General features: G+C 49.0%; 1 protein-coding gene and 1 long non-coding RNA gene across 2 annotated transcripts in view; one reads left to right on the top strand and one right to left on the bottom strand.

The window, feature by feature from the left end:
* Positions 1-10912, bottom strand: part of LOC117886863 — a 37288-nt gene extending 26376 nt beyond the window's left edge. Inside the window, exons 1-3 of the long non-coding RNA XR_004648072.1 lie at positions 9224-10912; positions 8607-8717; positions 2618-2965 (exon numbers count right to left, since the gene is read on the bottom strand). This is a non-coding gene — a long non-coding RNA (uncharacterized LOC117886863). The remainder of the gene's footprint in view (positions 1-2617; positions 2966-8606; positions 8718-9223) is intronic.
* Positions 10913-26463: 15551 nt separating this feature from the next.
* GOT2 (glutamic-oxaloacetic transaminase 2) overlaps positions 26464-27915 on the top strand; it is a 23480-nt gene continuing 22028 nt past the window's right edge. The window contains exon 1 of the mRNA XM_034788957.1: positions 26464-26624. Coding sequence (XP_034644848.1) covers positions 26539-26624 — 86 coding nt within the window. The 5' untranslated portion in view covers positions 26464-26538. The remainder of the gene's footprint in view (positions 26625-27915) is intronic.

Below are 27915 nucleotides of genomic sequence, written 5' to 3'. Positions count from 1 at the left end.
ATCCCTGTGTAGTCTGTAGTGGGGTGTTACATTCACTGTGGTGACATTCTTTTCCTTGTGTGTTTTGAAATCACTGGGCATGTTACTTCTCATTTACATTGCCCTTGTAATTTTTCAGTTGCCTTGTTGTAGTCCAGATGTAGTGGTTGCACGGCTTGCATCGCACCTGCTGTTCCCTGAGCTCATTATATTCACCTCCACCATTGCTGACTCGATGTGATTAGCAATGGTTACAGTTTTCTGCCATTTCAATTCTGGTTCAAGCAGTAGATGTTCTCTAATACGAGGCACAGCTGTTTTCTCCATGAGCCGATCTCAAAGAATTTCATCTGCCATGTTGCCAAAAATCCCATGTGACAATCAGTTCCCTTAAAGCAGCAATATACTGATCTGTCAATTCCCCTGGTTTCCACGCTGGTGGAATTTATAGCATGCAGCTACCACATTCACTTTAGACACACACAAAAATTAATGCAGAGAGTGCTGTATCATATTTATTCTTCAGAAGGGAAGAGTGTAACATATAGCTGCCCTTCTGCTCCAAGGCACTTAAATAAGCAAAGCACATTTTCTTACTTCAGAGAGTTCTCTGTCATTAGCTGCAAGGACATCGTACTCAGATACTCTTATCCAAGCATTAAAAGCAATTGGAAGCTCTCCTAGGCTTTGAAGAAAGGGTGCAGGTGGATTCAGGGGCAGGAGAGCCATCCTAGTCACCACTTTGTTGAGCAGTGGAGGCCGAGACCAAAAAAGTGAAATCCAACATCAAACAGCTCCAGAAGCAGCTGCTGCAGCAGCCCCTGGCCTCAGCACATACAGATGCGCTTACCCTTCCTGCTAGTTCTCTAACCTCAAAGACTACAGCTCCCAGAAATCAATCCTGTATCTAGCAATATCACACGGGGCTCTGCTAGGCCTTGTTTGCACACTGGGGGAGTTGGGTTGGGGACTCTCAAGTATTCATAGAATGTCCCCACAAAGCATGGCAGGGAGGCAACTGACAATTCATTCTCTAATCAAAGAATCTGCATTGCCTTTGTTGTAATAACCTGGAGCTACCCCCTCTCTGAGCCCTGAGTATTTTTCCAGGGGAAACCCCTCACTTCACACGAGTCCCAGAATGGATTTGGATCTCAGTCAGTGTAGGTCAAAGACAAAGAAACATAATCAAAAGAAGAAATAAAAGATCTGGTCCTGCTGATGTAGATGCTGCTCTCTCTGTAGTTTCCAGCCCTTTCTAGGATGGACACTTCAAGTCATCAGAAAAGGATGTTTCTCTTTCTCCTGCACACACCCTTAGAAGTTGTGTGGCAAGAAACAAGAGCTGATTTTAAAGCATTTTTCTTCACCTTTTTATCTCCTCTTCTGTTTTCTCCAAAATTAAAGGTCTAATAGTCTTTAAAAGTCTTTCATAGGTTCATTCACAGATTCATAGATTGCAAGGCCAGAAGGGACCATTATGATTCTGACAGCAGATCTTTTAGAAAAACAGCCAATCTTGATTTTAAAATTGCCAGTGAAGGAGACACCACCACAACCCTTGGTAAGTTGTTCCAATAGTTCAGTGATTCTCAAACTTTTTTGTTTGGGGACCACTTGAAAATTGCTGAGGGTGTCAGCGGACCACTTAACGATCTTTCCAAAAGTTGTTGTACCATTAACTAGCTATTGTAAAGCGCGTTGGATAAAAAAACACCTTAATAATAATTAACATTTTTTTTGTTCTACAAATAAAAGCACACAACTCATATTTTAATATCAGTATTCTTACCTTTCTAATGCGATGGATGTGCCTCTCTCCCCCACCACAGCCGACACAGAGCTGAGGCTGGGAAGGAGTGAGGTCTCTCCCTCACCACAGCAGCCACAGAGCTGGGACTGGGAAGGAGGGGGGTCTCTCCCCAGCCCCAGCAGCCAGAGAGCTGAGGCTGGGAAGGAGGGCCTTCCCTCCCCAGCAGCCGCAGCCCTGGAGCTGGGGAAAGTCGCCTTTCTCTGGCTGCTGCAGCCCTGTACATCCCAAATTCCCCCCACCTCCTCTTCTCACCCCACTGCCCCCTCCCACTTACCCCCTATTCCCCCCAAGGCCACAACCTCACCTTACATGTGTGTCTTCTCCAGGGTCCAGGCACCTAATTAGTGGAGCCACACCTGGGTGGGTGGCCCTTCATTCTCTCATGTGCGGCCTTAGAGGGAACTATCTGCGGACCACCTGAATGGAGCTCGCGGACCACAATTTGAGAACCACTGCAATAGTTAATTACTCTCACTATTAAAAAATTATGCCTTATTTCCAGTCTGAATTTCTCTAGCTTCGACTTCCTGCCATTAGCTTGTGTTACACCTTTCTCTGCTAGACTGAAGAGCCATTATCAAATATTTGTTCCCATGTAGGTACTTATAGATTTTCTCACAGTTCTTGCACAACAAAGATGTGAAAAGAACACCCAGAGTGTGGAGAGACACACATTGAAATCTGTTAGCTTATGCCCAGGGCATAGGCTCCTGAACAACTGATGGGAATTCTGGATACTCGCATGAAAATGAGACACATCAAGTTCCACATCAAAATAAATTAGTATTCTGCTGGGAATTCAAATTAGCAGCCCAAGTTACTGACCTGTCACCTTCAGTTCCAGAGTGGCTTCCGCATAAAATCTGCTTGATCGGAAGAAACAGATAAACTGCCCATGGTCAGAGGGGGTGATGTTGTGTATACGCAGGACAACGCTTCCATCCACAATACCATCCTTCAGCAGCTCTGTTCTGCCCTGATCATTTGGTATTTGCTGCTCAGCCTGATCTTTTTCATTCTGATACAGATGGACAGGTTCAGAGAACTTGGATCGGTACCAGCGCACCTCCATCTTCTGAGCACTTGTGTTACGGAAGAGGTGACAGGGTAACAGGGCATCTTCACCTGCAGAGACCATGATGGGATGATCAGGTCCAATCACCTTGAAATTCACTGTTAAAGGAACCAACACACACAGGAAATTAGACCAGAGGGGAGCTGGATTGCTTTCATAGGTAATGAATGGTGATCTCTCACAACTGCCTAGGCTGCAACTTGACCAGCTAAAATTGAGCTAATGGTGTCTCACTGTATCTGCACTGGAAAACAGGTCAAGTTAGGACAGGCTTAGCTAGCACATGTTAGCTAACCCTTGAGCTAAACTCAGCCACTTTTCCTAGTCAATACCAATCCAGAGAGAATTAAAAAATGGGTGATCTCTGTCTCTAAATGTTGTGAGCTGGTTAATGGCTGAAACCAGAACAATTAACCTGTGGAAGACTGTTTGCTAGACTGGAACCGAGGCAGGTGGCCTCTAGAGAGAAGGATGATACAGAACACCTGAAAGGAGAGGCTGTGTCTGTGACATGCTGTGGAGCTTAAGGCCTGGTCTACATGGAAAAGTTTTACTGGTTATCCAGGTGTAATTATACTGGTATAACTCCTATGTGGACCCCCTTATTCTGGTATAATAGTGACCTTTTTCAGTTTGCCTTAAACCACTTCCCCAGTGACATAAGCTAAACTGAAAAAAAAAAGTACTTTGTTTTATATTTGTAACTTGCTATGTATCCTTTCAAATATAGATATCTGAAAAACAATCAAATATAGTACAAAATCCTTCTTTACCCCTTCCACTTATGACATTCTCTGCTTGGTAGCACATCACACAAAATGAATTTACAGCATGTGTCAGTCACAGTCAGTTCAAATCACTCTGTTTCATATATTTGACTTATTTGTGTAATGTGCAATTCAAACTTTTGCATCATAGATTCATAGATTCCAAGGCCAGAAGTGATCATCTAGTCTGATCTCCTGTGTAACACAGGTCACAGAACTTCCTTGTATTTCACACTGGTGACACCCCTGCTGGAATTCTGTGTCCAGTCCTGGTTCTCACAATTCAAGAAGGATGTTGATAAATTGGAGCAGGTTCAGAGAAGAGCTATGAGAAGATTAAGGAATGACTTGATAATGAGCTCAATTTAGCAGAGAAAGCTATAACACAATCCAATGGCTGGTACAGAAGCCAGCAAAAATAAGTAAATAAATAAATAAGAGGTGAAAACAGGGGAGTTTGAGTGGGAGTTCAGTGGGAGGAGAAGGAAGGAAGCAAGCACCTATTCCATAGGGGACAGTGAGTGAGTTTTTGTAGGTTTGTGTTGATTTTTTTTTTTCTCTTTTCTCCTTTTTTCTTCAGTTTGCAGAAGCTGGTAGGGCATAGTTTTTTGAGAGAGAAGCAGAGTTCAGATTAGGGGGCAGGGCTTCCCTGATTAGGCAGTGGGGCTTCTCTGATTGGGGGTCTATAAAGGCAGCCAAGCAGCCATCCAGTGGCACAGGAACCAGCAAACAGAGCTGAAAACAGGGGCGTTTGAGTGGGAGGTTGGGGAAGGGAGTGTGTAGTGGTCTGTTTCTGCTTTGGTGTTCGGGGAGGGGGGGGGATTTTGTTTGGAGATTTATTATTTTCTCCATGACAGGAGCTTAGGCGGGAAGGCTGTGACAGATACAGAGGCAGCAGTGGTAGTGAGACAAGGAGTGGGTGAGACAATGAAGACAATCAGATGCGGAAGCTGCAGGATGTAAATTATCCGGAAGCGGGTACACAAAAAGAGCTTGGTTTGTATGAAGTGCCGCCTGTTAGACTAGATGGAAGAGAAGATCAGAGACTTGGAGATGCAAGTGGAAACTATGGTTGTTTAGTTTTGATGGGGATTCAAGCAGATGATGGAGGGAGGACAAGAGAAGGCTGAAGGGAAAAGTCAAGACTGGCAGATGCAAGCTGCACTGATGAACTCTGAGGGGAGACTGCTGGATGAGGAATGCGGCCACTGGAAGCATGTGATTATGAGAACCAGGCAGAGGGAAAGACTGGCTAATGAAGGAGAAATAGAGCTCAGGAATAGGTTTGCTGAGTTGGAAAATGAAGAAGGGGCACAGCAGGCAGTCACAGAAGGTGGGAGGTCAAGGAAGAAGAGAAGAACGGCTAGTCCTATAAGAAGAGGGGAAGGATACAGGATGACTCACAAAAGGTTGCAAGTGTGAACAAAAGACAAGAGGACTTGCAATCAGAAGGAACAGGAGGAAGCAGGGCCAGCTCCAGGCACCAGCACAGCAAGCTGGTGCTTGGGGCGGCTCATGGAAGGGGGTGGCACGTCCGGCTCTTCAGCGGCAATTCGGCGGCAGGTCCCTCAGTCCCTCTCGGAGGAAAGGACCTGCCGCCAAATTGCTGCAGAAGAATGAAGCGGCGCGGTGGGGCTGCCGCCGAAGTGCCGCCGATCGCGATCGCGGCTTTTTTTTTTTTTTCCGCCGCTTGGGGTGGCAAAAACCCTGGAGCTGGCCCTGGGAGGAAGGCCAGAAAATCACAACAAAACCAAGAAAAGGAAGGTCTACATGATTGGGGACTCCCTACTAAGAAGAACAGACAGGCCTGTCACCAGAGCTGATCCAGAGAACAGACGAATGTGCTGTCTGCCAGGAGTTAAGATACAGAATGTGGACCGGAGGCTGAAAAGAATTCTAATGGAAGCAGTAAAGAATTAACTGATTGTCCTTCACATGGGGAACAAATGATACTGCTAGATTCTCACTGAAATGCACCAAAGGAGACTATGCCAAGCTGGGGAAGACACTTAAAGAAATGGAGGCTCCGGTGATCTTCAGTGGGATTCTGCCTGGCTCTAGAGGAGGAGAGTGAAGGCAAGACAAGATTATGATGATCAACAGATGGCTCAGGCAGTGGTGCTACAAGGAGGGTTTGGGGATATTTCATGACTGGGATGCATTCACGGACAGAGGACTGTTCTCATGGGATGGACTCCACCTGAATAGGGAGGGAAATAGACTGCTGGGGTGGAGGACGGCACAACTGATTAAAAGAGCTTTAAACTAGGAACTTGGTGGGAGACTGCTGGGAGATGCTCATGTAATCCTCATGCCTTATTCTAATATTGACCGGCAGGAAAGTCAAGAGAGAATACTCCAATGGGGAAAGGAAGAGCAGTATGTAGGAGAATGGACAGTAAGAGGAAAGATAGTGCCAATACCAATGAAGCTAAAGTCAAGTAGGCAATACTGTAAGTAGAATAACTGTACTCAATCGGGTGAGGAATCTGAGTGAAGCCAAGCAGCAACAGTTAAGATGTTTGTACACCAATGCAAGGAGCCTGGGTAACAAAATAGAGGAACTAGAACTACCAGTGCAGGAAGTGAAACCAGATATTATAGGGTTAACAGAAACATGATGGAATAGTAGTCATGAGTGGAGTACAGGAACTGAAGGGTACGTGCCGTTCCGGAAAGACAGAAATAAAGGCAAAGGTGGTGGAGTAGAATCGTATATTAATAAGGAGTTAAACTGTAAAGAAATCAGAAGTGATGGAATGGATAAAACAGAGTCTGTTTGGGTCAAAATCACTTTGGAGAAGAAAGCTACCAGAGGCTCCCCTGGATAGTGCTTGGGGTATGCTAGAGACCCCCTCCCCCACACATCTGATTTGGATATGGATAGAGACCTTTTTATGATTATGGGACACTTTAACTTCCCAGATATAGATTGGAGGACAAGTGCTACTAATAATAGTAGGGCCCAGATTTTCCTGGATGTGATAGCTGACAGATTTCTTCACCAAATAGCCACCAAACCAAAAGAGCTGATGCTATTTTAGATTAGGCATTCATGAGTAGTGAGGACCTCTTAGAACAGCTAGTTGTAGGAGACAACCTTGGTTCAAGTGATCATGAGCTAATTCAGTTTAAACTAAATAGAAAAATAAAAAATAGATCTGTAATTAGGGTTCTTAATTTCAAAAGAGCAAATTAAAAAAAGTAAGGGAATTAGGGAACTGGACTAGACTGAGGAACTCAAGGATCTGACTGTGGAGAAGGCTTGGAATTACTTTAAGTCAAAGTTGCAGAAACTATCTGAAGCCTGAATCTCAAGCAAGGGGAAACATTTGTAGGGAAGGGTTACAGACCAAGTTGGATGAGCAAGCATCTCAAACTATTAAGAGAAAGCAAAAAACCAACAAGGAATGGAAGATGGGATGGATCAGTGTGACACTCTTTACCTGAAATTAGCACCCTGGACCCCTCATATTCACTATGATCATGTGATTATGGTTTGTTTTGTAAAAAGTATGCCTTGTGAAGTATCATTTTAAAAGTGTGAATCTGTTGGACCTTAATATGCTGTGGATTTTATGTACTATCATTGTATGTGAAGTTATGAAGTATTGCTATACATGTTACTGAAATATGTTATGAGGTTGAGAGATGCCCACAGCTGGACTTTCAGTAGGGACAAAGAAGCCGCCATCGCTGGCCAGACAGGTGTTAATGGCTCATCAACACCCAGCCTTCTATCTCAGAGACTTCTTGTAGAAGGCACATATGCAATGGGGCAACCTAACTCACGTTACAGCAAGGATCTTTCTAGCATCCTGAAGAAAGCATAAAAGAGAGACAGTGACATCATCTCTTGGCCTCTCTCCCCACAACCTCCATCTCAACACCTGGAAGATCGTCTGGAAGAGAATGGTCCCAGGCTGGAAGGGTGTCCAGTCCGTGTATTAAGGAACTGTAAGCTATCTGTAGGATCTGTTAGGGTGAGAGACAACTTGATTCAAATCTTACTTAGTCTGTTAAAGTTAAAATTTAGACTGCATTTCTATATTTATTACTTAGGTAACCAACTTTGATTTCTATGCCTGCTACTTATAATCACTTAAAATCTTAGTTAGCCTTTTTTGCATCTCCATCACATTGTTGACTCATATTTAAGGCTAAGATTTTGGTATGGGTATTTTTAATAAAAGTCATGGGCAGGATGTGGGCAATAAATCATGGAAGCCCAAGCCCCGCTATATGGGGCTGGAGCCTGAGCTCCACCTCCCAGGGCTGAAGCCTTAGCTCTGCCGCCCAGAGCTGAATCATAATTTTCAGGAAGTCATGGAGGTCCCATAAAATCATGGAATCCATGACCTCCATGACTGACTCATAGCCTTATTCATATTCAATCGGTGATCCACTGTAAGCCCCGGATCCTTTTCAGCAGTGTTACCACCTAGTCATTTATTCGCCATTTTGTAGCTGTGCGTTTGATTTTTCCTTCCTTAGTGAAGTGCTTTGATCTTGTCTTTATTGAAATCCATCCTGTTGATTTCGGACCAATTCTCCAATTTGTCCAGGTCATTTGGAATTCTTATCCTGTCTTCCAGAGTTGTAGCAACCTCTCCCAGCTTGGTGTCATCTGCAAATTTTATCAGCATACTCTCCAGTTCATTATCCAAGTCATTAATGAAAATATTCAATAGTGATAGGTAGAGTCGCAAAAGTTTAAGATGAGACAGGAGGAAAGTTTAAGGTGAAATATGATGTAAAAGTCCACTGAGTACAGGTTACACTGAGACCAAGGGGAGTAAAAAGGGAGAAAAATCAATATCTTCCCCTGCCCCCCCCCCCAAAAAAAAAGATTTTCTTTCTCAAATTTACATAAAATGCTCTTATTATGAATTGTTTCAAAATAACAAAAGATCAATGGTATTCAAACTGTTGAGAGAAAGTAGAAGACACTCTGTGACAAGAGGCTTCCTACCTGATTCCAATGTAGAAACATGGACCGTAAAAAAGAAAAGGAGGTAACTGGACAGAGAGGGGTTGCCCATGGCACAATGCGAGTGGAAGGAAATCCTCATCTTCATTGTAACTTGATTCACACACCAGAAAGGAAAAGAAAAAACAAATTCCAAGTGAGCAACGTGCTGTAATTTGGGATACAAATTCATTGAGCACAATATGAACCCTAGGACATGTGCTAATTAATAATTGCATCAAAATGTGCGTGTTTGCTACTGTTTTTGTCAAAAGACATGTTACAAGACATAGCAAAACTCTGCTTCACTGTTCACCATCTCAAATTACAGTCCAATATTCTGGACAAAGGCCTTAATACTAGCATTTGCAAAATTCATTGAAAAATATCACAAAAATCACTAACTTTTTGGATGTAAAATTACAAAGAGAAAGTAGCCAAGAAGAACAAATGTATTTTGTATCTGTTTTTATAATGCAGTGTGAGAAAAGGCATTGCAATTTCTGGGTCTGGGTCACGTGGATAAATACGGAGCATCTAAAGTCATTAGTGAAGCTTTTCAAGTGGAAAAAGGAGCATTTTAAAAACAAATTAAAGGATGAGAACTTCCTGCCACGTACCTCATGAGCCCAGGAGAAACTTCCCAGCAGTTACAGGATCACTGGGACATTTCCAGCTTCTCACAGTCAGTGAAATGGACCCTTAGTCCGGGAGGTGCCTGGCAATGAAAGAATTCAAGTTATAGTATAAAGCGAAAATAATTTAGGAAAAGAGAATCAGTTCAGGATCATCTGTCCTTGTGCACTTTTATGGTGATGTTTTTTAAACAGCAGCAGAATTTACTCTTTTCTCCTGCATGTAGCAAGGCTGAAGATGCAAGTGAAATTGTAAAGCAGAAAGTCACCATTATCGTTTAGATGGTGCTATGAAATTAAAGAGTCCTTATGGAAATCTGCATACAGCAATGTGCTTATCCTCTCAGACCCAGACGGCTTAGCCTCACACACATCCCGGTTGGAGCAGAGTTATTCCCACTGTGGAAGAGGCTGCTTCATCCCAGTATGATGGAGTGATGATAGTCACTCCATAGTTTAAGACTCTAATAGTTTCCTTTATAACCCTGATTTTTGACCCTACATCTATAAACTACAGGAAGATCCTATCAGCCTCAAAATTGGAACCTTAAATCTGGGGCTGAAGTAAACTATTTCTATCAAATTTGATGTGAATTGGACAAGTGGTTGCTGAATTATAACACCCTGGAAAGGAGGGTTCACCAAAGTTACAAATATTTTTTGCTGCTTTAAAACATAAAGAACAAACACAACCACCCATTTTCTTATGGCTCCCTGGCCCCTCTGCTCCCTGGACCCTCTACAGCAGAGGTTCAGGGGCTGCCCCACATATGCGATCCCTGGCACAGCGCCCTAAGCCTCTGAACATTCTGCTTTCACGAGACTTGCCCAATGCTCGGCTCTTCCTGCAGCCTCTTGCCTCGTTCACCTGGCTGGGCAGGGGTAGCTCCATTGCACAGACAGCATCGCTAAGCACATAGATTTGGCACAGTCATTCCAAAAGGCAATGGCTAAGCGGGAGTGACTTGAGTCTGCCTCAGGAGAGACTGACCTTCTCTTCCTAACTCTGCTAGAAGTGAGCTTGAGCAGTGTCTCTGGTCCTCAGTTACCGCCTCTGTTAGAAGGGGGAGAACGGTACTTGTTGGCCTCCTAGGATAGGGACAGGGGGTGGTATTCACAAAGGTACTTCGGTGCCTGAGTCCCATTTTTAGGCACTGCTGAGACCTACGAAACTGCTGCTTGGCTGCTGCCCAACCCTGTAGGTGCCTTGGCTCACTTGGCTGCTTAGTGCCTAAGTTTCTGCAGCACAAATTCCCTACGTGCCTAAGTCTTTGCCTCCATGCATGTGCTCTGCTGCCTCCCTCTAGGTTTCCAGATGCCTATCCCCTGCCTAACTCCCAAATGTGTCCTTTATAAACAATTGATTAATATGGAGCTTCCCTGAAAGTTTTATTACTGGGGGCAGGAATAATTAACAATCAAACCCAGTGTCTTCATTTTAATTTCAAGGGTCAGTTTCCATATTATTCTAAATAAGGAGGATTTTTGGTCACATATTTGCAGATTTACTATGAAACAAGCGATTTTCTGTCTTTATCGAGTACCTCTATGCTTTGCCCTAGGGAGAAGGCTAATGAAAAAGAAAAGCAAACAGGGTGAGGCAGTGAAGTAGCTTCCTGCTCTGTAAAGCCTCCATCACACACACCACATGCTAGTCAAGGGCTGTTAGAAAGAGTTCTTGGTTTCCCAGTTTGTAATCCAGGGATGACAACACACTCCTGCCTTTGAACCTGTCAAGGAAAAGCCCTGCAGAGGGGCTCAACCGGTCATGTTGATGGTGCCAACACTTGACCCCAATTCCCCGCACAGCTTTGATGGCTGCTTGTTTTGGTGCCCTTAGGAGCCTCAACTGCTAATGAACAGCGCCCGCCGGCAGAGCCGGCTTTAAGAAGTGCGGGGCCCGATTCGAACAGTTTTGACGGGGCCCCGGCAGGGTTGACTGAAAAAAAAAAAAAAAAAAACACGTAAAAAAACACGTGGGGCGTGTTCTCACCGGGCGGCACTCGTAGTCTTCGGCGGTTTGTCCTTCACTCGCTCCGGGTTTTTGGTGGCACTGATGGACCTGCTGCCGAAGTGCTGCCGAAGACCCAGAGCGAGTGAAGGACCCGCCGCTGAAGTGCCGCCGAAGACCCGGAGCGCTGCCGGGTGAGTAAAAATTAAAAAGGAGCCTCTAGCCAGGGAAGGGATTCTCGGCCACTTGCCCCCACCCCGGCGGCCCTGCCACTGGGCGCGGGGCCCGATTCGGGGGAATTGGTGGAATTGGCCTAAAGCCGGCCCTGGCGCCCGGACACTTGTTTGTGCTGCAGACTTTGTGGAGAGTGATTCCCAAGGGCTCTGGGCTCAGAGGGCAGCAGCGTGGCCTGTACATGACTGGGCCCATAGAGCAGTGGTTCTCAAACTTTTGTACCGGTGACCCCTTTCACATCGCAAGCCTCTGAGTGCCACTCCCATTATAAATTAAAAACATTTTTATACATTTAACACTATAATAAATGCTGGAGGCAAAGCAGGGTTTGGGGTGGAGGCTGACAGCTTCCAACCCCCCATATAATAACCTCCCAACCCCCAGTTTGAGAACCCCTGCCCTAGAGGGTCTGGCCGGGCTGGTGCAAGCCCTGGTGCACTCGAGCAGGGCCCCACACAGGCGCTGGGTGTTGCCAGGCCAGGGCCTGGCCCAGCCCCTGGGGAATGGGCAGCGCTGGCAGTACAGCTAGATAGGCCCACGGGGTGACTCCCTGGCACTGCCGGGCCGCAGCTGTGGGGTATAGGGGGTCGCCGATCCCCCAAGAGCCACAAACTGAGCTCGCGGGGGGAACGGGGGAGAGGAGGAACTAGAGGATATGTTGCCCCAGTGCTCCCTCTATTAGAGTCTAACCTGGAACAGTTACTGGAAGTTATATTGCCCCAGTGCGCTCAATATTCGAGTCCAACTGGGAACAGTGACCGGACGTGACAGCACTCAGTAACCCCTCTAACAGATTCCCAACGGGAACAGTGGGCGGAGGTTGCTCCTCTTCCATGCCTGGGGGATTGGGAGCTAGTGGAGAGGGGGAGGCCTGGCAGCATTGAGACGGGGGGCACCTGGCAAGTATTGGGGTGTGGGGGGAGTGAGGAGGGGCGGCGTGGGGGGGTCCCTGCTGCAGCGCAGCAAGCCGGACCCTGCACCCCCGCGCGCACTGGGGATGGTGCAGAGCGGCGAGCGGGGCAGGGAGACATCTCCCGGGGGGTGCTTCCCAGCAAGGGCGGCCCCTCCCAAGCGTCACAGTAACTTTCGCTTTCGGCCTCGCACCACCGGCCCCTCACTCTAGAAATGGGAAGGCGGGGCCGGGCTTGGCAGCAGCTAATGGGAGGTGGAGTCAGGGGAGAAACTACATCTCCCATGGTGCCATGGAGCCCGCAGTGGCTGATGGGAGATGGAGGCAGGGGAGACACTACACCTCCCATGATTCATCGCCTCACTCCCCACCCCACTGCTTCTTGCAGGGGTAGTCTCACAGGGTTATTGAGCTATGGCCCTGGATTTCCCCTCCCCTGCCTAGAGCCCCCCAACCCCAGGCCCCGTAGGGTTTGCAGGTGGGGTCAGGGCCGGCTCTAGGTTTTTTGCTGCCCTAAGCAAAAAAAATGTTGGCGGCCAACACCCCCCCCACCAACTGCACTCTCCTGCTGCCCCAGCCCTGGGTCACTGGTAACTCGCTCCCAGGGCGGGTCATTCAGCAGGAATTTTGGATGTTCACAGAACACAGACAGGATTGGTTCCCATATGGTTACAGAAGTGCAGTAAAGTGGAACATTTTTCAGCTTGTGTGATTGGAGGATATCTTAGGGTTACCATATTTTGAGCCTCCAAAAGGAGGACACTCCACGGGGCCCCAGCCCCGCCCCCAGCCCCACCCCAACTCCACCCCTTCTCCAAAGTCCCCGCCCCAACTCCGCCCCCTCCCCTGCTTCCCGCGAATATTTGATTCACGGGAAGCCTGAAGCAGGTAAGGGGGGGGGAGGAGGTGCGTCTCCAGCCCAAACCGGCCGGCCGCCGGCCCGCATGTCCCGATTTTCCCGGACATTTCCAGCTTTTTGGGATTTCCCCCGGACGGGGATTTGGAGCCCAAAAAGCCGGACATGTCCGGGAAAATCCAGACGTATGGTAACCCTAGGATATCTGGATGCATATTAGAAGACTGTCCTACATAAATGAGGAAAAGTTGAGGTGCCTTTATTATTCTTTTGTTCCATTCTTTGTTTCTATGGGGAATTTGCCAATGCAATATCACTGTCTTCCTTTCAAAGAAATAAAACTAAAACTAAAAAAAAAAAAAAGCAATGGCTGTTGAAAATAGCAATTTCAGTCCTAATAACCACTGGGAAGCATTTCTTGCTCAATTTATTCTACTTTTTCTACAGCAAGTTACAGTGGATCAGTATATTTGATTTGGGAGAAATGAAGTAACAGCTGCCCAAATTGCACTTGAGCACTCCTGAATTTTGAGGTGTTCAAATCTGGAAGGCAGGTGCTAGATTCCCTTTCTGAATATTAGCTATATCTGGAAAAGAAAAGTCAATTTCTGCTTCCATGGCTCAGAAGTGTAAATCCTCCTACGTGCCTGGTACTGTATCTAAAGCTGCCCAGGTCCAGAGCCTCCCCTCCCTTACTTTTCCGTTTAAATTCTAGTGGGATCCACGTACCTCCCTTGCTAGGCTCCAGATAGAGAGGTGCACTGTCCATTTAGTCCACCCAATTCTTTCTTTGGGGGAGAGCCCAGGGCTGGGGTGGCAGGAGGTGCGGGGGAGGGGGAGCCCAGGGCTGGAGCAGCAGGAGGTGCAGGTGGGGACCAGAGCTGGGGCAGCAGAGGATGCGGGGGGGGGGGGAAGAGCCCAGGGCTGGGGCGGCAGGAGGTGCAGGTGGGGGCCAGAGCTGGGGTGGCAGGGGATGCGGGTGCGGCGGGGGAGAGCCCAGGGCTGGGGCAGCAGGGGGGTGCAGATGGGGGCCAGAGCTGGGGCAACACGGGGTTGCGGGGGGAGCGCTGGGGTGGGGGACAGCAAAAAACCTAGAGCTGGCTCTGCCCCTACCATTCACAGCAAGCTGCAGCGTGAGGTTTCAGTTCCACACTCCTTCCCCCTCCCTTTCCTGTTAATTGCGGCTGAGGGAATGCTGGGAAATGTAGTTCTTTCCCTGCTCCAGGGCTGGCTCTATAGGCAGGGAGCTAACTAAGAAACTACAGCTCCCAGGGCCCTGGTGGTTCTCAGCTCCCATGCTGGATTTTTGCGCCCCTGCAAATTTGCCGCCCCAAGCAACTGCTTGCTTTGCTGGTGCCTAGAGCCAGCCCTGGGAGGTTGGGGTCAGGGGAAGATGGGAGGATTGGCAGGTGGAGGGGGGCTGGAGAGTTGCAGCAACCAAGGCAGTGAAGGTGGCCACTCACATGTTCCCAGAATGCCGAGGGACAGGGCGGGGAGATAATATCTATTATTAGAATAAATTCTTTTGGGGAGAGAGATAAGCTTTTGAGCCAGGCAGGGCTCTTCTAAAGGGCAGGTAAAGGTGCTCAGAGTGTCACAGCTAAATACCAGGTGGAGTCCTCTACCCAGAACACCAGCGGGGTTTGTTGCCCGGTGTGCTTTGCGCCAATAAACACACTGGGGTGGAGAAGCAAACAAAGTTTATTTGGGATTCCAAAGCAGTGCTAGGAGACAGGCATGTCTTAAATCAAGCACACTAACAGGAACAGTTTTTTTTTTTTTTTTTTTTTTAATATATATTTTGCAGTTAAGCCTTACCCCTCTGCCCTTTCCCTCCCTTCCTCCCTCTCTACCCCTCCCTTCCCTGGTAACAGTTACTAAGCAAATAACAATTACATTTAAGCAGTTAAGTTATTCTTGGCAGCTATAAGCCTAGTCCACCCAATTAGTAACTTCTTTAAACCATTATTTTGTTCTTTTTCCCTTCAGACAGAAACATGCAGGCCTCATTATTAACACTTGATACCGGTGTGAGCAGGGGGTTGCACACAAATAACTGGTTGCTTACATAATTCAATTGCACCTGGCTTTTGAGGTTGGTTAGAGGTTTAAACATGAAAGAAGTTTGGTTCATATAGGCCTAGTGCAGGAAGGCTTCATTGACACTTTGTGGCCTTCCACCCTCCCGAGTTACCTAGGGTGATGCCTAGTGACGTCAACAAGCTTGCACTGTTCAAGAGAAGGTCTAGAACAGTGTAAGAGGGTATATTTCAGAGGTGCAAGACTGGAGCCTGGGGTGGGGGGAGGGAGACTTGCTGGTGTCTCTCTATAATTCATGAGTGGCTTATAGAGCATTCATGCAACTTTGCTGGGTGTGTCCCTGCCTGTTGCTGGCTGAGTGATCACAGCACCTGGAGGGGTTTTGCTGTTTGTCACTAGCACAGCACTGTAAGAGACAGCCCAGGGAGGAGAATTAAGGGGGCACAGCAGTCCCACAGTTCCAGATTGTACCCGGGGATCCCATCCCAGGGTTGCAAAGCATTTTACAAAGGTGGGTCTGATTATCTCTATTTTAGAGATAGGGTCAGAGAGGTTACTAAATACCCAAGCCACACAGCACATTTGGGCTTAGAACCCAAGAGCCTTAACTCTAGTGTTGGCTGCACCCAATCACTCCGCTTGGCAGGTAAAGCAAGAATAGCAGAGCTGTAACAGAACCTTGCACTACATCTCCTGTGCTAAAGGTCAGATTGTGCCATGAAGGCCCAGGCTGCATTAGGTGGGTGTGGAAATGCCAACCCACAGGAACCCCAGCAGGTCAGGGCAGTGTATTGCACAATGCCTCCAGGAGCTCCTGGGCACATAGGGGTAACATTCCACTGCTACCACCCTTAGGAGGATGTGGCATACACCCCTCCCCGTGACCAGATGTTAGGGGGCTTATTCCTTCACCCTCTTACTTCCCTGGTCCTTCTCGCATGAACAGAGAGCAACTATACCCAAAGTCCAAAGGTGCAAACAATTCAATGTTTATTGGGGTGAGCTTCCAGCAAGCATGATTCCAGTTTCCTTCCTCAGTGTCCCCTTTCCCAGCTCTGACACCATAGAGCCTTGCCTGTGTCCCTGTTCCCATTTCCCCCCTTAGCAAAACATGATTCCAATTCCCCCACCCCCATTCCCTGTTCCCATTCCCCCCTTACTTCCTGATTGACTGCAGACTATATAGTAAAACTTGAGTTCTGCTTAGTTATACCTTAACCAATCATTTTACGGAAATTTAACCAACCAATCCTAAAATACTGAAACATGGTTATTTAACCAATTATATTCCACCACCTTAATTAGTTTACACCCAGCAAAATTAATTATACAGCAGACAAAAACAATTACAGAACCAGACAGAGACCATGCAAATAAACATACAAACCAATACAGAAGTGAGGATTTCACAACTACATCTATACAGACATAAGGGTTTTCCAGCTGTGTCTATTGATAAGTGAGTTCTTACCAGACAGAAAACTAGCAAACTAAATTTTCTTTTACATGTTCTAGGCTTTTCCCTTTCTCTGGAGGTGATAGATCGGATCACCTTCCTAACAGCCCCAGATTGCCTTATTTCAGTGTGACTAGTTTGGAAGGTGAGGATGTGACCCTTCACTTCCCAGTTTATGGCTGCCTCTGCTGCTTCGCCAAAGGCCTGAGCCTAAGAACAGGGCCTCAGACTGTCACAGTATGAGAAGGCCCTTACACAGACAGACAGTGATTTTGATTCTTTTATACCTCTATAACTAGCTAAGTGGTAAGAATACACCTAAATTCTTAAAGTATAGGCCTTTGCAGACAGGCCTGAATATCTAGATCCTAACACCAGCCAGAGTGCAAGAGGGTGTCGAAGCCTGTTCCCTCCTGCCCTATGCAGAGTGGCTTGCAGGGAGCAGCCCCTGAACTCAGGAGAGCCCAAGGACTCCTGGGTCCTAGAAAAGGTGGAGGAAGGCCCCTTGTACCCTCTCATTGAGGGGTTTGAATGAGCACAGGGTCTGGTGCTGCTCAGGGAGAGCTTTCCATGCACGGAGAGGACGTGGAAGGAAGTGTGGAGGTGGTTGTGGGAGTGCCAGGGGAATGGGGTGTTGAAGCAGAGCAGAGAGGGGTCAGGTGTGCTCAGATAACTAGGGAGAGGCCGTAAAGCCAATGAAGCCTCTCAGAGTGAAGCTCTTCAGTTAAGCCCAGAACAGGTAGAACACAGGCAGAGGTAGTGCCAGCTTCCCCGCATGCTGCTTTGCAAGGACAGATTCTTGGGGTGAGCAGATGGTCATGAGGAAAGAACTAACTCAGTCCTGGACTTTTCTTCTGGGCCCTCCAACAAGGAACCCCTTAGTGCCGGTCTTGGTTTCTGGCATCTGCTGAAAAATCCCCACTGCTTTCACACGGATAACCAAACACCCAGGACAGTCGTAGCAGATCCTAGAAGCCCTCCTTGCATTAAGTTCCCGTCCGATTCCAAAAGGAGAGCACCCGCAGGAGGCTTTCAGAATATGTTCCCTGGTCCTCCCAACCTGAGCTAGAGACAAAGGGGTCATAGACTCTGCTTCCTGTTACCAGCCCTCTGAACCAGCCACTCCCCCACATCTCAAGTCTTTTAAAAGGGCAATGAGCTTGACAAAAAGCTCTTTGCCCCAGTGACAGCACCAGTCCATTGTGTCTCTGCTGTGGAGCATCAGCAGAACAAATCCAGCTGGAAGCGTAAAAAAGAAAAAGATTCTCATGAATCAGATGATTGTGAAGGGAATAAAAACAACAGTTCATCTCCCTAGAACTGTTACAGCCCTGGCTGGGTCCCCCCCGTGGACGGTTATCAGTCTGCTCATTGGACCCCACCACTGAATCCGATCTACTTCCCACCCAATTGGGGCGGAGCAGCATCCAGGGCCGGATTTCCAAGTAGGCACATGCCTAGGGGCACCAGCGTTCTAGGGGGCCCCTAAAAGTTAAGTGGTTTAAAAAGTTAATACATGCAGCTCCCCTGCAGGCAGTCGGGCTTCTGGCGTGGGTTGGTGGCCACCCAGCATGTGGGGCTGGAGCAGGGTGAGCATCTGAGTCAGCCCACCTGAGGGCACTGTGAGCGTGGCAGCTGCTGAAGGTGCTGGGAGCATCCCAGCCCCTTCCCAGGCTCAGCTGCCCTGCTACCTCCGCCCTGGGCCGGGGAGGGAAAGGGAGTGGGCGTGGCCAGCACCCCATTCACTTGCATGGGCAGAACCAGAGCGTGGCTGCTGCGCCAGACTGCAGGAGATATGGAAGACACCTGGGGACCACTTGCCATGGGGAGAAGTACAGTCCCCTCCTTGCGCCTCGTCTGGGTGGCTTGGGCTGGGAGTGCCGTGCGTGGCGGAAGGTCTCAGGCCTTCCCGGGGAGGCTGTTCTTAGATTTCTTTTAATTTATTATGGAAAACACGAATGTCAGTGGTGGGTGGGGCGCTGAAGTTGCTGGCAGCATCTAGACCTTTTCACTTGTTCTGGATTCTCAGGTTGACTCCAGAGATACAGACTGGCTGGCTGCCCTCCTTGGGATGGGGGTGCCACAGTCCAGCTGCTCTAGGGCCTGAAATGTGTGCTGAACCTCCCTACCCTGAGGTCCACCCTTGGGAGCACTCTGGTTTATAGCGCAATTCTTCTGGGACAGGGGACAGTTCAGTAAGGAACATGGGCTTTGTAGAGGAACTTCTAAAACACGCATACAGCTTACTCATAGGCAGTGTGGGAGAGATACAAATCTAGGCAAAACAACTGAATGCAATCCAGGAGTGGTGAGGACAGTGAGGAGAGGGAGTCTTTGGCCAGTGTCCTTGGGGAAAGTGGAGTCTCTCTGCCCTCTGGCCCAGCCCACCCCCTTCTCCAGCTGTCTTTTTCTGGTGCTGGATGGCTTCTCTGCCCAAACAGCTTGTCTCTTTTAAAAGCAGTCCAATAACTTGCTCTGCTTCCCATTCTCCAGTCATGCTGGATTCATGTGCACAACTCCCCTTGTTTCAGAGGGGATGGAATAGCAGATCAGAGTCATTAGTGAGCCAATAGTCCTTGACTGACACCTGGCTCACTCTTCTTGTGAAAGTTCTCCAGAAGGTGAAGCCCCTCCTTCTCTGGCCTTGTAATGTATTACAACCTGGCTAGGCATAGACCAGGTCAAACAGGCTCCCAACACAAAATATGACCAGATTAGAACCAGGGGTTCTATTACACAATGCAGGTTACAATCACAAATCATAGAATCCGAGAAATGTAGGGCTGGAAGGGATGTCAAGAAGTCAACCAGTCCAGCCTTCTGAACTGAGGCAGGACCAGGTAAACCTAGACCATCCCTTGTAGATAAATCTCTGATAATTTTCATATAACCTTGTGGTGGGTCTACCCACGTGTAACCTGTTTTCATGGAACTTTGTATCAAAGCCTCATTTAGAAACTTTGCATTGCCCTTGGTATAATATTCCTAAGGATAGAATAAGATAGAAATTTTTCTTCTTTTTGCTAGCAGTAAAACAAGAGCTCTCCCCCCCACTCTTAATCAATTGCCCTGTTGAATGAATGAGGTGTGGATGAGCAAGGCATGGAAGGCAGCACCTCCAAACAGCCTCAACTGTTGGAGAGGGGCTGGGAGCCAGACCCAAGGACAATAAAACGTGTCAAGTGGGCTCATTAAAAACAAGCAGACATACTGACGGCCTCGGGGGTTAGAAGCAAGCACCTTCTTTTGGAAACACCCTCTTTGCAGCATTAGGACAACACTCAAAAGAAAGCAGCACAAAGGACCAATGGACACAGACACAGAGTTTGAATCCGGTATAGATTTGCATAAGAGAAAAGCTGCTATAAAAGTGAGGTGTCTTGCAGAGGACCCCGGGCCTCGTCTTGTCAACATGGGAGCATCGATCCGGATCGGCAGAAGCCCGGCTCCACCCCCTCCCCCATCTAACTCACCTGGCCAGTGAAGTTAAGGGGAGCAACTAATTGGTAACAACAAGATGGAGTGTGTTTGTGTGTGTGTGTGTGTAAGTGTAATATATTATATGCATATGATACAGTGTTAATGAATACATGTATTGCTAATAAATGTGGCGTTTTGTCTTATTCCCCCTGAAAAGATCCTGTGCAGTACTTTAAGTACAACACCCTGACAGGTGTTTGTCCATCCTGTTCTTAAACCTCTAATGATGGGGTTCCACAACCACCTTTGGAAACCTATTCCAGAACTTTACCCTTAGAGTTAGAAACTTTTTCCTAAATCTCTAACCTAAATCTCCCTTGCTGTAGGTTAAACCAATCACTTCTTGCCCTACCTTCAGTAGACATAGAGAAGCATTGATCAGCAGCCTCTTTATAACAACCATTACAATATTTGAAGACTATCAGGTCCCCACCCCTCCCTGTCTTATTTTCTCAAGACTAAGCACTCCCAGTTTTTTTAACCCTTCCACATAGGTCAAGTTTTTCAAACTTTTAATCATTTCTGTTGCTCTTCTGGGTGCCACACTGTAGGAAAGATGTGGACAAATCCAGAGAACTGGACACAGTACTCTAGCAATGGTCACACCAGTGCTGAGAAGATTGGGACAATTACTTCCCATGTCTTATGTACAACAGTCCCATTAATACCCCCAGAATGATATTAGCCTTTTTCACAACTGCATCACATTGTTGTCATATTCAATTTGTGTTTCACTATAACCCCCAGATCTTTTTCAGCAGTACTACCATATGGCTAGTTATTCCTTGTAATCGGGCACAGACTCACCCCTGCAGCACCTCCTACTGGTCATCTCAGGAATTAGCTCACCAGCATCCAGAGCACCCTCTGCAGGCCAGATGTCCCACCTGTTTCTGGCCCCTGTGTCCCTCCCAGACCCCAGTGCCCTTGGCTTGGGTGCTGCCCCCCTGGCAGTACCCCACTCCCTCTCTGGGTCTCCCCACCCAGGGGAACCCCCACCCCCTATCCCAATATCACCTCCATCATGGCTACTGCCAGTCACCATCTCACACCCATGCCCTGGGGCAGACTGCAGTCTATCAGCCAATCATCACAGACAACAAGGGGTCTGTGGCTGCCTTTACCCACCCTCAGATTGCCTCTCTGCAACCCCAATACCTATATGAGCCTAGGACCAGGCCCTGCAGCCTGGAGAGTTGCTGGCCTAGGGCTTTCCAGCCCCCAAAGCCTTTCCCCAGCCCTACCTCACTCTAGGTCCTTGGTGAGCTCCCTGCAGCCAGACCTATGTCTCTCTCCTATCAGAGGGAGACTCCTCAGCCCTGCCTACCCTGGCCTTTTTATAAGGCTGAGTGGCTCAGTTTGGGACGTGGCCCCAGCTACAGCCACTTCCCCAGTTGGTCGGGGTTTTACTCCTTTTTACAGCCCCAGCCCTCTGCAGAGTTTTCCCAATCCCTTCAGGGCTGGAGTGAGCTTTCACCCTGCTACATTCCCCATTTTGTAGTTGTGCATTTGACTTTCCTTCCTTAATGTAGTACTTTGCACTTGTCTTTAGTAATTTTCATCTTGTTGATTTCAGACCAATTCTCTAATTTGTCAAGGTCATTTTGAATTCTAATCCTTTACTCCAAAGTGCTTGCAGCCCTTCCCAGCTTGTTGTCATTCACAAATTTTGTAAGTACACTCTCCACTCCAATATCCATATCATTAATGAAAATATTGATTAGTATCAGACCCAGGACTGACCCCTGCAGAACCCCCATAGATACGCCCTCCAGTTTGACAGCAAACAATAGATAACTACTCTTTGAGTATGGTCTTTCAACCAGCTGTGCACCCACCTTATAGTAATTTCATCTAGACCACATTCAGAATGTCATGTGGGACTGTGTCAAAAGCCTTATTAAAATCAAGATATATTACATCTACTGCTTCTCTCCTATCCACTAGTCCCTGTCAATGAAAGAAATTAGGTTGGTTTGACATCATTTGTTCTTGACAAATCCATGCCAGCTATTCCTTATAGTTCTATAATCCTCTAGGTGCTTACAAATTGATTGTTTAATAATTTATTCCAGTATCTTTCCTGGTATTGATATGAGGCTGATTGGTCTATAATTCCGCTGAAGAAAACAGACATCACATTCCAGTGCATAAAGGGACAATAATCCAAGAGAAGGAGGATGTATGGATTTAAACATCACCCTGCAGACTTTTACAACCCACATGTGCCTTTTGCTAGCACAGGAGAAGCAGGCAATGAAAATAATTAGAAGCTCGCTGTAAACAAAACCAAACTGGCCTGTCTCATTTTGTTGTTCAAAGCTAGTGTGACCAGACGTCCCGTTTTTAAATGAACAGTTCTGTATTTAAGCCCTCCTGCAGGTAACCTGACTTTTTCTTCACAAGCAAATTGTTCCATATCTTCTGTCATCAGTACTGGCAGGTTCTGCTGCTGGCCGTATCCCTGCTCGCCAGCCGCCTACCCACCAGCGGTGCGGGGGGGTGGGGGGAGAGGCGCGTCCAGTGGCTGACGATGGGGGTGGGTGTGCAAGGCTGGTGGCAGGGCAAAGATGCAGTGCATGGGGCCAGCCGCTCCCCTTTCTGGTCTGTCAGCACAACCCCTGGTGCATGCCGGCTTTTGGCCAGCAGGGCCCTGCCCCCCGTCCCGTTTCCTGCCTGCGCTGGCTGCATGCTGTGAGCTGCGGTGGCTGGTGAGTGCAGGCAGGTGCCAGTCAGTGGCTGATCACATGTCGTCTCTGCTGCCCACTCATCGGCCCTTTACGTGCTCTCCCTCTTGCTGTCCCCTCACTGCTTTGCCCCTTTGTCCCCTCCAGCCTGCTGCTCAGCCATATCCCCCACGGCGGGGCGTGTCTCACTCCCAGCGCTGTGCGGAGAACCCGCCCCTGGTCGGAGCACTCAGCTCACCAGCACTCTGGCTGGCAGGTTCCTTCCCCCGCTGCCTCTGGCTGGGCCGGCGTCTCGGGAAAACCCAAGTCCCTCCGGCGTGGGGTACTGGCCAGGAGGAGCCGAGCCCTGCATGTGTCAAAGCCCTGCCATGGGGAAGCCTCTCCCCCCCCCCCCCCCCAGCCAAGCTCTGGAGTTGGGAAGGGGGAGGAAGCGATTTCTGACCTGTTCATGCCCTGAACCTGCAGGCTCCATAGCAGCCCCCAGGGCAAGGGCTTAGCACCCTCTCACTCATCTCCCCCCACCCGCCCTAGGCCCTGCTCCACAGGAAGCGTGGGGCTGCTCCGTCCCCTAGGTACTCTCCCCTGCTGAGCCACCTCTCTGGCCAGAAGAAAGAAGAACAGGAGTACTTGTGGCACCTTAGAGACTAACAAATTTATTTGTTAGTCTCTAAGGTGCCACAAGTACTCCTGTTCTTCTTTTTGCGGATACAGACTAACACGGCTGTTACTCTGAAACCTCTCTGGCCAGGTTCACTGAAGCCCCTGCAGTCAGGTTCCCTAGGCCCTGGTGCACAATGTGTCCTTAGGGTTTAACCCCTTCCTGCCCAGGCTGTAGCCAGAGGCGGCTGCAGCCTGGAGGTGTTAGCTGCCTTTCGAAAGTGCAGGCAGGAATCCCTGGAACAATACTTCAAATGGTGAAATCTGAGTTGATAAAGGCGTCATTTTGGGAAACAAATGATTTAAGGAAAGAGAGTGAAAAGTTAACTCTACAGAGGCTGGAGAGAATTAAGCAGTTAAACTTTGTGAAAATGTTAAAAAGGACCATGTTAAAGAGAGAGGAATTCTTGGTTTCTTTGCAGCCATTCTGAAGGGGAAATGGGCCCTTTTCCAAAAGAATGTCTGTAATTAAAGAGACTATCTGATTGAAATCATTTGACTATGGACAATTTAGTCAAATCTGCTAAGAGCATGGGGGGGGAGGGAGGGTTCTATTGGAACTTAACTGCCCCGAATGTATAAAGGGAATGTAATCTATGTACAGCTATGTAAAAACAAAGCAGTGTAGAAGGGATGTTAAGGAAAAGAAAATGTGTATGTATCTGTCTGTCTGTGGAAATATGTGAGGTTCTAAAACTCCTGTTTTGTAGGTTTAAGATAAATTGGTTTTTAATAATGACACTGTGCAGGCAGGAAAGGACAAGCTGCTTCCAGCCACACTGGGGGAGGGGACGGGGAGGGGGAAGGAAAGAGATGAGCTCTGCAAAAACACCCGTCCCTCTCCCCTCCCTCTCCTCCCCCCCAGCAGCTGGAAGCAACTCCCATCCCTTCCTTCCTGCACAGTGCTGAAAGGCTGCTGCTGGCCACATTCTGGTGTGAACCCTGGCAGAAATCCGGGGTGGTGGGGCATGTGAGCCAGCGTGACCCCCCATGTGTTGCCTCGGGAAGACAAGGCGCCAGGTACCAGGAGAGGCGGGTCCGTCCTGGGGTCCCAGCCAGGCATGGAGGGCAGAGAGCACCGGGAGCGTGGGTAGTCAGTCACCTCCCCTGTGTGAGAGATGTGTATGGGAGTGTGTGAGGGCTGTGTGTGTGTGTGTGGGGGGGGGTGTTTTCCCATGTGAACTCTAAAGCCTTAAAGATAAGAAGGTAATTAAAAAGAATCCAACTACGCGGTATTTCTTTTTAACAGGGGCTCAGTCAACTTGGTGTTAATTTGAATGTGTATATTGCATAGTTCTGATTGATTGCCGTTGAACTCGCTTGAATACGAGTAATTTTACCAGGTGTCTCATATTCAGCATAGGGAAATATGGTCACCCTATTCAAAGCAACTGAAGTGCAAAATGTCTATTAATGATACAAAACAAAATGAAATTCATCAGGAGACAGATATATTCCACGACTGTCACACTAACAGCTGCATGAACCAAGGGACAAATCCACACCGTCCTCTGTGAGTGTGGTGGCTCCTAGGCAGTGGAACGGATGCAGATCTGCTGTACAAGCAATGGAGACTGGCTGCTGGGGCCACACACAGTGACTGTGTAACTATTCCAAGTGAGCTGTCTGTGCTAAAGCATGCAGGAGATGGAATGTGCGTGGGACTGAGTGCGGTCCGGGGATTCCCCACTACATAAAGGTCACTCGAGGCACTGCAATCTACAGCAAAGGTCCGTATTTATATGACAGGTCTTATGCATACAAGTAGTTCCATCATTTACATGAATTACTTGCATGAGTAAAGATTTCTCACAAGTAAGGATTTACAGGCCCAAAGATAAATCACATTACTCTGCCTAAAAGACTACAACCTACACTAAACAAGATAAATACACAAGAGATGATACAGGGTAAAGCTTCATACATTGCAGACAACAGACATCACATTCCAATGCACAAAGGCACAACAATCCAAGAGAAGGGTGTATGGATCCAAACATCACCCTGCTGAGTTTTACAACCCAGGCATGCATTTTGCTAGCATGGGAGAAGCAGGCAGTGAAGTAATTAGACACTCCCTGTACACAAAATGAAACAGCCTAGTCTCGTTTTTTTGTTCAAGGCCAATGAAGTGCAAAAAGTGAACAATTTATACAAATGGTGGACAGTAAAGTGGATCAGTGCAAATGCTATTGGTTTTAATAATCTATAGTGGTTTTGTTAGGAAATTGTGTTACTACTGAATGCTTAGGCAACCTGGCCTTGGAAACATCACTCACTTGCTTGTTTTCACTTTACTCACCTGGTGTAATAATAGTAATAGTAATAATACCTAGTCTTGCATAGCACTTTTCATCAGCAGATGTCAAAGTGCTTTCCAGAGGGAGGTAAATATTATTATCTCATTTTACACATGGGGAAACTGAGGCACACTGTGGGGGGCAGATCCTCAATAGTATTCAGACACCATTTCCATTGAAATCTTTCTTTGGGCCTGAAGCCCCTAAGGCTGTGGGCTGAAGCCAGTGGCAGAGCTGGGTGGGGAACGCAGGTCTCCTGAGCCTTGGCCCAGTGCACTATCGCTAGGTCCTGCTGCCCCATCTGGGGGCAGGTGATACCGACCCGCCTCCAGCCCCGCCGGGAAGATCAATGAGCTGATGTCTGCGCAGCGCTTCTAACACACTAGGGGTTATTTATACCGGGCAGCGGCCCCTTGAGCGCAATAAACCTGCTGAACACTGCGGGCGAGACACCGACGTGCCCGGAGCGGCCACTCCGCCCCCGAGAAGCACCGGGCGCTAGGACCCAGCCGCAGCCGGGCGGGGACAGCCTGCAGACAGCCCGCCTGGCCCTCTGAGGGCGCTCGCGTGCGCGGGGCTCGCCCTGCCCCTCTCCGCCGGTCGTGCGAGGCCGCTCCTCAGCGCGGCGTGGAGCGGGGGCGCCGGCAGACGTACTGCGCATGCTCAGTACCCCCTAAGTAGCACATTACTCGGGAGAGCGCTCAGTCCGTGTCAGCTCCCGCCGCAGCCATGGCCCTGCTGCAGCCAGCCCGGCGCCTGCTCTCCGCCGCGGCCCAGCGCCACCTCTGCCTGGCCCCCGTCGCGGCCAGAGCCAGGTAACGGGGCCCGGAGCGGACAGGCCGGCGCGGCTGGGGGGCCCGTCTCGGACCCTGCAGCTCGTGAACGTGAATCCCCCGAGGCGGGCAGGGCCGCGCGCCTGGTTGGGGAGCCGCCGTGGGGGGCGGGTCCGCTCTCAGCAGGGTGCTGGGGTGCAGCCCGGCCGGTCCCCGTGAAGTGCCCCCCTCCCCCATGAGTGCTTCGCGTTACGCGGGAGCGTGTCCCTCGGCGCGGCCCGTCTCGGGCGGAGCTGGCCATGCCGGGGATGACCGAGTCGGAAAGGGCACCTGGGATTGGCTGAGGTGACGCGGGCGCGGTGCTAGTCCGCGGCAGTGATTGGCTGCCGCTGCTTGCGCGCGTGCCCTTGAGGGGCAGCTTTAGAGGGCGGAGGAGCCGCGGTCCCCCCCTCCACTTCCGGGCTCGGTGCCCGGCGGCCCATGCCCGGGGGTGGGGGGACCCCGCCCGGCCCCCCGGCACCGACACCCCCGCGTGCAGTGAGTGCGGGGCCGGGAGCCCCCCTAGCGCGGGTGCCGCTGCCGGTAGGATGGGCCCCGGGCGCTGCCTCCGCGCGCTGCAGCCTCTGCCCCTGAGCCCGGCGCTTTGATCTCCCCTTTCGCTGGGGTCACCCTGGCCGCTCCTAACCGCGGTGCCTCAAGCGTGTTAGACTCGGGCCGGAGCCTGTCTGGTGTGGCACCGCATCTGCCTGGGGAATGTTCACACAGCCGCTCCCATGGGAGGCGAGATTAATTAAACTTACTGTGTGCGAAGTGGTGTCAGCTGTACAGAGCACAGGCACTGGGGGTGAATGGGATTATGTGTGTCTCATCTCAGTTACAGTGACTTTTAGGTGTTACCTGTAACAAGAATAGAGGGAAGTTCAGACAGAAGTAGGGTGACCATATTTCCCTATGGTGAATATGGGACACCTGGTAAAATTACTTGTCTTCAAGTGAGTTCAACAGCAATCAATCAGAGCTATGCTGTACACACATTCAAATTAACACCAAGTTGACTGAGCCCCTGTTAAAAAGAAATACTGCGTAGTTGTATTTTTATTTATGTTCTTATCTTTAAGGCTTTAGGGTTCACATGGAGACACACACACATCCCTATGTGACACACACACTCCCATACACCTCTGTCACCCAGAGGGGGTGACCGACCTACCCAACACTCTCTGCCCTCCATGCCTGGCTGGGCCCTGGGGATGGACCCGCCACTCCCGCTACCTGGCACCTTGTCTTCCTGAGGCACGTCACGTGCCCCCCCCCCCCCCCCCCCCCCCCCCCC

The sequence above is a fragment of the Trachemys scripta genome, chromosome 13 (genome assembly GCF_013100865.1).
Source record: "Trachemys scripta elegans isolate TJP31775 chromosome 13, CAS_Tse_1.0, whole genome shotgun sequence".
NCBI lineage: Eukaryota > Metazoa > Chordata > Testudines > Emydidae > Trachemys > Trachemys scripta.
The sequence above is the reverse complement of the archived record's forward strand: the minus strand, read 5'-3'. Positions and strand labels throughout refer to the sequence as shown.